The sequence below is a fragment of the Talpa europaea genome, assembly GCF_964194135.1.
Source record: "Talpa europaea genome assembly, chromosome: 4".
In the NCBI taxonomy this organism is placed as follows: domain Eukaryota; kingdom Metazoa; phylum Chordata; class Mammalia; order Eulipotyphla; family Talpidae; genus Talpa; species Talpa europaea.
In genome coordinates, this window is record NC_140070.1 from 85,015,156 (window position 1) to 85,027,853 (window position 12,698).

A 12,698-nucleotide genomic window follows, 5' to 3' on the forward strand; every position below is an offset into this window, starting at 1 on the left:
TTCTCCTTCCCTTGTAAATAAACCTTTTATTAACCTTTCACGTGTGCCTGCAGTAGAGCATTGATAAGTCCTTTTAAGCGCGCGGGTGAGGACCCACAGTCAGGCACCCCGTTTTGTATCGGGGTTGCTCTACAACAGTATCATATTGAAATGCAGTGTTGGCAGGTTTGTGCTTGAGTAATTCAGGCCAAATTGCAGAAATACTGCTAGCATCAAAATGTCTTTAATTCCATTTTATGGAGACTTGGTGAAATTTACCTCTGTGGTGAAATCAAAACTTGTGTCTCTGAGAAATGAAACAAAACAGGGACATAGTGCAGAAAACATGCAGAGAGTGAAGGCAGGGCCAAACTCAAGAAGGTGCCCCTCCTCAGATTACATCCATGAATAGCAGGATATAGGGAGGGGCCTCACTTTCTTTGTTATCTTCTCAGGAAATTTCTATCTCTGTGTATTACGTTCTGGGGTAATCTTACTAAATCAGAAACCTAAGTGATTGCATTGAAGGATTAAATGAGGATGGCTTAGATGAGAAGAGAGATGAGGCAGATTAGGAAGGAAATGGTCTCAATCTTCAGAATGAAAACAAAGATCTAGTAGATATAAATCTTTGGTATGTAAAGGTTACTGGAATGTGTATTGACCTTGAGGGGCTTTAGATGCCTCTTACCAAACTTCAAATAATATTAAAATGGTATGTAGGCATGCTGTTCAGGTACTATCTGGAAAGGCATTAAAATGAGCAAGAATTTGATTGCTTTGTGCTTAACTCATTGCTGGGTAATTTTCCTCACATTCCATATTATTAAAATATAGTAAGTGTTCTTTTTTTAAAGATTTATTTATTTATACCTACAAGAACTGGAGTAGGCCAGAGTTTTTTGGCGGTTTGAGAATTCACCAGAGACAGAGTGGGGAACAGAACAGGCAGATCGTCTGAAACACACTGCTGAGGGGAGCAGTGGGCGAGTCAGGAGAGGTCTGCTGTCCCATATGGGTCACCTCCCTTCCCAGGGAGGCTGTAGTGGTTGTGGTGAGCTTCAGAGGTTGGATCTTAACCCCTTGTGCCATGAGGGAGGCCCCCAATAAGTGTCCTATTTTTAGGCCCTTCTCTAGTATTTCTATCTCAACATTAAAATTGCACACACATTCTTACCAATACCATTGCTACCCTTATCCTCAAATCCTTGCCTCTGTGTTCTGAGAAGTTTTAGTTACTCATCCCTTTGAGCTCACTGATGTTCACTTTCTGAACATAGCTGCCTGATCATTCTTTGCAAAATATCTCTGATTAAATCGTATCCCTCTCAATAATTTTGAATGGTCACTGCTGCCAGATTATACATGAATAAATATCACCCCACATAGCTGAGATGCCTTCAAATAAAATCTGGCTTTAACTATAAAGTTTAATTCTGCACAGTTTTCTATTGGACTCTGGGTTAAACCACAAGAGAGTTATTGAACACTTTGTAGAAAAACCTCATTGTTTTAGTTTATCCTGGCATTCAAGTAGGTCTCCTCACAGAGAATCCCCCCTACCCTACCGCCTCATTATCATTAAAATTGAAATGGTTTATTTCTTCCAGGTCTGTTCCAAATGTTACTACTTCCATGACGTACTTACTGATCCTTTCAAAGAGATAGGAACCCCATTTCAAGCTTGTAAGAGGTTATTTACTCTTCTCATATTTGGCCTACAAACCGTTTTAGTTATAATTAGAAATCTTTATACATTTTGTAACAGGTAGTAGAATGGCTACACTCCTGTTTATTAATAAATATTCATAAAATATTTGTGAAATTAAAATGATCTTACAAGCCTATAGAGAAAATTCAAAACAGGGCATTACCCTTTTATATTTGTAGTAACCCAACCGTTTACTGGGTTTGGGATGGCTGCTGCATGCTTCCTTATCTCTCAAGTTTCTCTCATGACATTCTCTCCTGAGCAAAATATTCTTGTTCTTATTACTAGCATAGCTCCTGGAATACAGTATGACATAATATCTGAGGGAAGTCTCATAATTAGAAATTTGGTGAAAGATACAAAATATAGACGAATTTAAAACAAATACCATTGGCTTTACTTATTCTACCAAATCAATACCAACAACCTCTGGAAACACCCTCAAACACAGCCAGACATACATGGCATTCCTGTTTGCCAGAATACGTCTGACCAATTCCAATATGGGATAGACAGGAAGGAAGGGGGAGCCAGGTGAAAGAAAATTAGGGCTATTAATTTTTAACATACCTAGGAATGGTATTGAATTTGAAATCACAGAAGGGACTTGTTTTGTTTTGGGATTTAGTTGTTGGTTGTTTTCTGAATCGAGACATTATATTTTTAAATAAGAATATTGTTTAAATATTATACCATTTGAAGCAATTTTCATATATTGTATTACCATTAATGCCTTTTTAAGTTATTATTGACCTCTGTTTGACTTCAAACCAGAGTAAAATGATAAGATATATATATTGTCTACACTTGTCTTTATTAAGAGTTCTATGAGATGTTTACTAATAAAAATTTCTAATATAAAAAAAAACTACATCCAGACATAATTTTAAACTAGTATCTGGACATTTTGTGTGCCAGGGAAGATAACATAAAATTAACCAAATCCATAGTAGAAGAAAAAAGCTATACAGACCAACAAACCAGAAAATGATGCAGTGCTTCTTGGGACTGTAATCCCTCCTCTATGTCCTCCCCCCATAAGGATGTCGGGACTTTAAAGGATATTGGAGGTCCAACCATAGACCTGAAGTCTTAAAGAAGGGAGCACACAGAAGTGCACATAGAAAGATGCAGTCTGATCACAAGAAAGGGAACACCGTGGTAATGTCTGTTTAGTTTTCCCCCATGATACCATGACAGCAATAGCAACAACAGGTCTATTTTGCACTTTCCACATTCCATACTTGGCCCTGATCTAGAAAGAAAAACCTAAAACTAAAACCATAGCTCCACCTCCCAAGCAAAAAGAAAAGCACCCATGAAGTAAACAAATGTACAAGGAGAGCACATTTTGTAACCAGATCAAATATCCTAGCAATATGGAATCCATTAAAAGAATAATAAACTACCTAAAATCAAACTTAAACACAGATGTAATAATAAAAACTGGTGCCCAGAGAACTGGACAACCACATGGAAAAGAATGAAACAGACCACCCATGACAGTGTCTAACAGTATACACAAAAATTAGCTCAATATGAACTAAAGACTGAAATGCAAGACTTGAAATAATAAAATATATAGAAGAAAACATGTGTAACAACTCCTCAACTAATAGCCTTAGTAATATTTTTGTGGATGTCTCCAGAAGCAAGACTAAGAAGCAAAAATTAACAAGTGAGAATACATCAAACTTAAATTAACTATGCAAGAGAAAAGAACCATTGTTAAAAGGAAAAGGCGACCCATAAAATGAGAACATATTTGTCTATATCAGAGTTGATATTTAATATATATGTATAAAGAACTCATGAACTCCAACAACAAAAAGATAAGCAGCTTGATTAAAAGTGAGTAGAGGATCTGAATAGACACTTTTCCAAAGAAGTCATAGAAATGGTAGCCTAACGCACAGAACAATTTTCAAAATGTCTTATCAGGAAAATGCAAATCAAGGTAAAAATAAGGTATCATATCACACCATAAGAATGGCTATTATCATAAAGACAAGAAACAACTATGTGAGGAGGTGGAGAGAAGGGAACTCTCATTACCACTGGTGGTAACGTAAGCTGGTGCAGCCATTATGAGAATCAATAGGGACACTCTTCAAAAGATAAGAATACAAATGCCCTTTCCTAACTCTGGGAATTTACCTAAGAATATGAAAACTACAAATGGAGAAATATATGCACACTCAAGCCATTACATCATTACTTGCAATAGCCTAGCACTGGAAACCTAATTCCCATGGACAAGTGATGGGGTAATGAAGTGGTGTTTATACACAATGGGGTGCTACTCAGCTACAAAAATCCATGCAGTTTCCACTTGCAACTATATGGGTGGACCTAGAAGATATTATGCTCAGTGATAAAAGTCAGATGGGAGAAAAGCAAAGAATTTATGACTTCTCTCATATATGATAAACACATAGAGAAACAAAATGAATGATGTAAATAAAGGAAAGGAACATGCAGAGTGTAAGAACACAGTAGTCATGGCAGAAGAGAAGAGGGAAGAAGGATGGAGAAATGGAAACAAATGGTTTACTGTATTTTGATGAATGGAAAATGAATTCTGGTGGTAAACATAAGGCAGCAGATGCAGAATTTGATTTTAAAGGCTGTACTACAATATATGATCTTATTAACCAAAATTCAGTAAAAGAAAGAACTCTCTGGGTTGGTATTTTGAAATAGTCCACAGACCTTTCCACTGGACAGGACTACAGAGAGATTCTGTAAAGGATCTTCCTCAACTCCATTGAGGACTTCGACTCTAATATCCATTGTTAGTCAGGATCAGTCACCCATCCATCATAGTAATCCCCTTGCTTGTCTCGAAATTCAAAGAAATATGGAACCCAAAGAGACCTAGTAGTGGTCTTAACTTCCCACTCCCACAGTCCAGTAGAACGATCCCACCCTGTGAAAGAGAAAGAAAAATATCGGATGGTTTCATTTATAGGAGGAATGTAGAGGAACCAAACAAGGGATCAGGAAAATAATAACTATAATAAAGTGAAAATCAAAATCAACAGGCAACCAGGGACATTCTGTAATGGTGGAGGAGGGCGAGGGATCAGGACAGAGGTGGGACGAGAACAAGGGACTATAATGATGATGCACAGGTGAATTGGTGGTGGAAATTTCATGGGAAATGATATATTGTACAAAAATGAAGGATGGTGTAATAAAAATATTATATGAAGGAATGTCATAATATGAAGGAAGCACAGGAACACAGACAGAAACTCCTCCACAGCCTCTTCTGAGAATAAACTAATCAACAAAGAAAAAATATTTGTATTCAAAGATATGGAGCAAAATTAGGAGATAATTTCACCTGATACACCTTGCTTCTACCTTTGCATAACAGCCATATATATCTTTTCTGTTGCTTCTAAATCAGTCTAAACTAGCCAATGATAATCCAGGGTGGCCAACATTGAGGGCCCTGTGCATGACAAGAGTCCAAAGGCATACATTGTTACAAATGAAGATTCTAAGGTGACACTCAGATCTCCTGAAACAGAATCTATATTTTAACAAGGTCTCCAGGAGATAGAAAAGTACTAAAGTTTGGGAAGCACTGGTCTAGGACACCTCTCACTGTGCTCATTTGGTTTTTTGGGTTTTTTTTTTTTTTTGCTCCCCCAAACTACTTTACTGTCCTCCAATCTTTGAAATCTATTAGCATTTCTCATTGGATTTCAGCTTCAAGGGGTATAGGGGTATTAGCATATGTGTGGAATGTAATAACCTTCTCTGATACAACTAAGTGACTAAGGTAAGTCACTTTAATATGAACTCCTGCCTCCTTTCATGCATTCTGACATTAAATTCATTGATTGTTGCCCCACTGCTCTATCCCAATTTAGTAAGTATCCACAATCCAGTTTGTATGTTGATGATAACTTTGGTGGGGTAGGCTCCTATGAGAATATAGAACTCTGTCCTCTTTAAAATACTGTATGGTTAGTTCAGAAAAGACCACACTGATCAGAGCACTCAGAGTAATATACACAAGTGAAGTTTTCAAAAAACATGTCAGAAATATCTGTATTAGAAAATACTCTATAACTGAGATAACGAAAACAGTCTGGACTGACCTGATGTTTACGGACTGTAATACCCTGTGGGACAACTTGGACTTCTTACACATGTTCAAATCCACAATGCCCAGAACAACTTAGCTTTGTCCTTAAGGGAATTCTTGGGCACTAATGTGGAAATTTTACGTCTTTACTCCTTCACCTTCTGGCAAAAGCATACATTTATACAATTGGTTGACTCTGGTGTTCAAAACAAACTTATATGTGACATTTTTCTGAGCTTGACAAAAAAGAAGTCTCCATAATGAAGCAGCAAGCAAGGAATTGTGATGTATGTTTTCATTCCAGGGCTACTGTATTTTTATTCACTCTAGAAAACTAACACTTTGATAGGATCTTCTCAATTTTGCACAAGCATGGGTAAGTTAGAAATAATTTTTCTAATATTCATCATCCATTACAGAAAAAGTTAAACTACTATATTAATTCAAAATTATTTAGGTTGGATTCAAGATGCAAAAGTAGCCAGAGGAAAAAAATTACTTAGTTAAATTAAATTACTTAGATTAATTACTAAACCAATGTATTTTATTTTTGTGCTGTCAGGATGAGCAAAACACCTGAAACACTAAACCATTCTCCTTCAAAATTTTATTCACCTGTTATCATAATGATAATGACTTAATAAGGCAGTTATTGGTAAATAGTAACTTTAAACAATTTTCATTTGAACTGGGTAAAATATTCAAGTGATAATGTTTCCTATGTAAGAAATCTTTGTGGTTTTTCTCATAAAAAGTTACATTCATTTAACAATCACATTCTCTGAATAAAACTAGTGACTAATTAAGTCACTTAAGATTAACTCCTCTCTCCCTTCATCCATTCTCACATTAAATACATTCCCACTACTCTATCTCTTACATAGAGAGTACCCACACTCTGTGTGACTTAGGTAATTTTTAATTATTAGGTTATCTGGAAGGCAAAGAAGAAACCCGATGCAAAATAAACATATTGAACAGCTGTAAATACAGATCCTGCTATTTATATCACTAGCTTAGGTTCCAGTCTTTGGCATAATGTATTCTGCTAATAAAACAGGTGATCTTAAGTAAAACCAAAGAATATCTAGAGAAAATTCTAATAACTGTTCTTAACAAAAGATTAAGTAATTTAAATATGGCAAAAACTTTCAAGCAGTGAAAAATTCATGTATACTTAAGTTTCATGTATACTTAAGTATAAATGAATATACAATGTTAAATTAAAATGAAAGTCTCTGGTTACACAAACACCACAGGACAATAAATTTGGAATTATAGATGACAGAAATAAAGGATTCCCTGAGCTGACAACTTTTAATGAGAACCAGTTAAGACAACTATTTACTGCTCACATCTGAACCATTCTCCTATTTCATCTGCAGTCTTTCTCTTACATATCACACTACTTCATTGCCTTGTCTTTCCACATTGCCTTGTCTCCATTATTTTCTGCTTCCTGTGTTAGCTCCCTCTGGTTTTCATTTCACCTACGTAATTACTTATTCAAGTCCCCCCGCCCTTCTTCTCTCAATGTCCTCCTCTGGCTTTGAAAACTTTCATGACAGTATTCTGCAGGACAAAAATTCACATCTGTCTATGGGCATAGATAAAAGCCAAATGAAATAAATGTCCTCCACAGTTGTCAGAGCAGTTTCATTTTCCTCAGTGTTGTACCACTTGCTTCCCATTCACTATTATCCTCTGACCTCAACTCCACAACAAACCCCAAAGTGCTCTTTAAAAAGCCACTCTATAAACAAGGCTGTTTAAAAACAAAAATGAAAAACATAAAAAGCCACAATGAATCTCTCAGTTTCCATACTAATTGATCTGCTGTTTGGTAGGTTTTTTTCTATCCAAGCAGAGCATTCATTTTGGATTTTTGCACTGAATTTCAATTTGTCCTTCTCTAGTGTTTTAGTGTTCACAACATTAATTATATAATTCAGAACTTCTCTCAGTTCATGTTGCTTAATATCCTTTCCTGGTCTCTCACTCCGCCTTTTGGGTGAACCAAGGTTCCAGGATGCAAGAGGAAGTGAGAAAACTGAGTAGAAACTGGCTCTAAAAGAGAAATGAAAGGGAGGTTGGAGAATCCATTGAAAAGTATGCAGGGACATAGGAAACAAAGGAGCCCATCAATAGCCAATGTCATGTCCCAACACTAGCTCAATGAGAGTTGTCACTCTCCCTGAATTTGGACCACCAGAAACTCACACCGACAATGCCACTGTTGTGGAATTGGGACACAACTGCTGGCCTTCATAGGATTGCCTTTGAATCTAATACTCTTTTTTGAACCTGCACCTTTTTCTTCCTCTTCCCATATTCCAGATACAGGTTTGGTGATTCGATTTGCCAAATCCAGGCATCCCTCTCACTCTAGGACAAAGGGGAATGGGAAAGTGAGTTTCTAGCTCTTTGGGCTTCTTGACTGGGTGGTTACCTCTGCAGCCACAAAGATTAGGTGGTAGAAAAGGGGATCAGAGTTGGCCATCTAATACATGCTGTGCATTCTCTTTGTAATCTCTTTTCGATACCTTCAAGTTTTTTCTATTCCCTCCCTCTCGTTCTGCACACAAGCCAATGGACAGTCAGTCCTTTTTCAATCTCCCCCATGACTCCAGATATTATTTCTATTAAGATCTAGTAGACTCATGCTACTAATCTCATCCTGCTTGGATGTTCAGAGCCACTCTCCACAATAGCACTGCCGCAGAATTCTTGATTCAACTTTGATGACCATCACCTCAATCACCAGGTGAGTTCTCTCTCTTCACTGACATGCCCTGCAGCTAATGTCACCGAGTCTTCATGCCTGTACTGTCTAAAATCCTTTGCTTCTTCCTTGTCACTCCCAAGGTCCTATCACCCAAGGGCTAGGAATGTTATCTCAACTTGAGCACTTCACATTTTATTCATGTGGAGAGGATTGGTTTTTAAATGTTGATTCTTATATCCTTCTGACAAAGTGAACTAATTTCTACATTAAAACTTCACAATGGTACTGCAAAATACAAGACGCTGTAACACAATTCTGATATGTAGGCTGCTCTGAAAACCACTAGACACCAATTACATTGTCCTGAACAGTGCAATGACTGTAATTTCCTATCCATGATGCGTATGTTTATTAACATTAACCTCAAAAATTAACTATTAACCTCCAACATTAACCTGAAAAATACATTGTATTGGGCCTCCCGGCTTTAGCAGGTTGAGCAATGTGCTCGGTTCCCAGCTGGCCAGGGAGACACCCTCTCCTGTCTCCTCTGCAGCAACCCTAGCAGTGTTTTCAGTCTGCCTGTTCCGCTCTCCTCTTGTCTCTGCTGAATTCTCTCTCCCTCCTGCACCTCTGGCCTGTACCATAGTTCTTGCATAAATAAATTAATATTAAAAAATAAAAATAAAAATAAAAAATGGCTCTGAATTATTTCAGTGTATGTGTCTTACCTGACAAAAGAAGATCAAAATCCTTCACATGACGTTCAATTTTATTATCATCCAGATTTTGAAAGTTTATTTAACTGCCTCAGATTCCATGTTTTGGTCTCAAAATTTCCCTAAAATTCTCACATCCCTCCCAATTTTTGAGCATGGTCCAATAGTTCCTTTTTGTAACGTATTAGTTCCTGTATATTTTTGAGCTGAACATATTGTACTTATATTGATTGCTTGAAATCCCCAAAGTAGCTCCTCCAATATAGTAATATTATTTGAAACTGAAAGGGCATTCTGATAGGAATATCATTTATTTTAAATTGATTGCCTCTGCCAATTTATAATTTACAAATTCACTATGAATGCCTTTTGATATTTATTGCATTTCATTTCAGGGAACATCCAATGAGACATGGAAAAGGAAAATGCATCCTTGCTGACAGAGTTTGTTCTCACAGGACTTTCATATCAACAGGAGTGGGGAATCCCCTTGTTCCTGGTGTTCTTGGTGATATACCTCTTCACCATCGTGGGGAACCTTGGTCTTATTGCTCTCATCTGGAATGACTCTCAACTTCACATCCCCATGTACTTGTTCCTTGGAAGCTTAGCCTTTGTGGATGCTTTAATATCCTCCTCAGTGACACCCAACATGTTGGTCAAATTCTTTGCCAGGAATAATGTAATGCATCTTTCGGAATGCGTGATGCAATTTTTTCCTTTTGCTATTGGGGTTACCGCAGAATGTTTTCTCTTGGCTGCTATGGCATATGATCGCTATGTAGCCATATGCAACCCTTTACTTTACCCAGTGATGATGACCAACAGACTATGCACCCAGCTAATAGTCTCCTCATTTGTTTGTGGCATCATTCATTCCACGATTCATACAGGTTTAGTATTCAGATTAACCTTCTGCAATGACAACATATTACATCACTTTTTCTGTGATATTGAACCTTTGTTTAAGATTTCCTGTACTGATCCTTTCATTAACGTTCTAATGGTTTATATTTTCGCTGCTACAATTCAGATATTCACTATTACAACTGTTCTTATCTCTTATACAATGGTTCTCTTTACAATCTTAAAAAAGAAGTCTCTAGAGGGCATAAAGAAGGCCTTCTCCACCTGTGGAGCCCACCTTTTATCCGTGTCTTTATACTATGGCCCGCTTATCTTCATGTACGTGCGCCCTACTTCCGTACAGTCAGAAGATCAAGATATGACGGACTCGCTATTTTACACTGTCATAATTCCTTTCTTAAATCCAATTATCTACAGCCTGAGAAATAAGAAAGTCATAGATTCACTAACAAAATTAATAAAGAGAAATGTTTAGACCTCATACTGATAGCTGTTCTCCAGTAAAGCAGTTACAAAATTGTGCATATTAGGTGATGTTTCTTATGTGCTATTAGAGTTCAAAGCTTATTGCAATGATAATTTTCCTATTATTTTAATGAACTAAAGTTGAATACGTAATGAATTCCTTAAAGTTTTTTAGGTTATTCATAAGCATTCAAGTAATTTTAACCAAGTGCTCATAACATACTAAAATAACTAAAGGAAGAAACAAATGGAACATTTTACATGCTTGTGGTGTTCTTCAAAATGACTTTATAAATACATTAATTAAGTGCTAAAATAGGCTGTGTCTCTGTGATGCACCTGAATATGAACATTGGTGATATATGTGTAGCCTGGAGACTGGTATCATATTGAAATGCAGTGATGGCAGGTTTGTGCTTGAGTAATTCGGGCCCAATTGCAGACATACTGCTAGCATCAAAATGTCTTTAATTCCATTTATGGAGACTTGGTGAATTTTACCTCTGTGGTGAAATCAAAACTTGTGTCTCTGAGAAATGAAACAAAACAGGGACATAGTGCAGAAAACATGCAGAGAGTGAAGGCAGGGCCAAACTCAAGAAGGTGCCCCTCCTCAGATTACATCCATGAATAGCAGGATATAGGGAGGGGCCTCACTTTCTTTGTTATCTTCTCAGGAAATTTCTATCTCTGTGTATTACGTTCTGGGGTAATCTTACTAAATCAGAAACCTAAGTGATTGCATTGAAGGATTAAATGAGGATGGCTTAGATCAGAAAAGAGATGAGGCAGATTAGGAAGGAAATGGTCTCAATCTTCAGAATGAAAACAAAGATCTAGTAGATATAAATCTTTGGTATGTAAAGGTTACTGGAATGTGTATTGACCTTGAGGGGCTTTAGATGCCTCTTACCAAACTTCCAATAATATTAAGAGGGTATGCATGCATGCTGTTCAGGTGCTTTCCGGAAAGGCATTAAAATGAGCAAGAATTTGATTGCTTTGTGCTTAAAACTCATTGCTGGGTAATTTTCCTCACATTCCATATTATTAAAATATAATAAGTGTTATTTTTTAAAGATTTATTTATTTATACATACAAGAACTGAGCTACAGGCCAGAGTTTTTTTGGGGGGTGAGATGATTGCCCAGAGACAGTGGGGAACAGAACAGGCAGATGGTCTGAAACACACTGCTGAGAGGAGCAGTGGGCGAGTCAGGAGAGGTCTGCTGTGCCATATGGGTCATCTCCCTGACCAGGGATCAAACTTGTGCTGTAGTGCCTGTGGTGAGCTTCACAGGTTGCATCTTAACCCCTTGTGCCACGAGGGAGGCCCCCAATAAGTGTCCTATTTTTAGGCCCTTCTCTACCATTCCTCTCTCAACATTAAAATTGCACACACATTCTTACCAATACCATTGCTACCCTTATCCTCAAATCCTTGCTCTGTGTTCTGAGAAGTTTTAGTTACTCATCCCTTTTAGCTCACTGATGTTCACTTTCTTTCTGAACATAGCTGCCTGATCATTCTTTGCAAAATATCTATGTAAATGGTATCCCTCTCAATTATTTTGAATGGTCACTGCTGCCAGATTATACATGAATAAATATCACCCCACATAGCTGAGATGCCTTCAAATAAAATCTGGCTTTAACTATAAAGTTTAATTCTGCACAGTTTTCTATTGGACTCTGGGTTAAACCACAAGAGAGTTATTGAACACTTTGTAGAAAAACCTCATTGTTTTAGTTTATCCTGGCATTCAAGTAGTTCTCCTCACAGAGAATCCCCCCTACCCTATCGCCTCATTATCATTAAAATTGAAATGGTTTATTTCTTCCAGGTCTGTTCCTAATGTTACTACTTCCATGACGTACTTACTGATCCTTTCAAAGAGATAGGAACCCCATTTCAAGCTTGTAAGAGGTTATTTACTCTTCTCATATTTGGCCTACAAACCGTTTTAGTTATAATTAGAAATCTTTATACATTTTGTAACAGGTAGTAGAATGGCTACACTCCTGCTTATTAATAAATATTTATAAAATATTTGTGAAATTAAAATGATCTTACACACCTACAGAGAAAATTCCAAATAGGGTATTACTTTTTATATTTGTAGTAACCC

At 37.0% G+C, this 12,698-nt stretch overlaps 1 protein-coding gene across 1 annotated transcript; it reads left to right on the plus strand.

The window, feature by feature from the left end:
• Positions 1-9,648: 9,648 nt before the first annotated feature.
• Positions 9,649-10,578, plus strand: LOC311169610 (olfactory receptor 5H2-like; the record flags this gene model as incomplete). Its single annotated transcript, XM_084231704.1, has 1 exon — positions 9,649-10,578. One exon carries the CDS (start codon positions 9,649-9,651, stop codon positions 10,576-10,578), a length of 930 nt encoding a protein of 309 aa, XP_084087830.1.
• Positions 10,579-12,698: the final 2,120 nt, after the last annotated feature.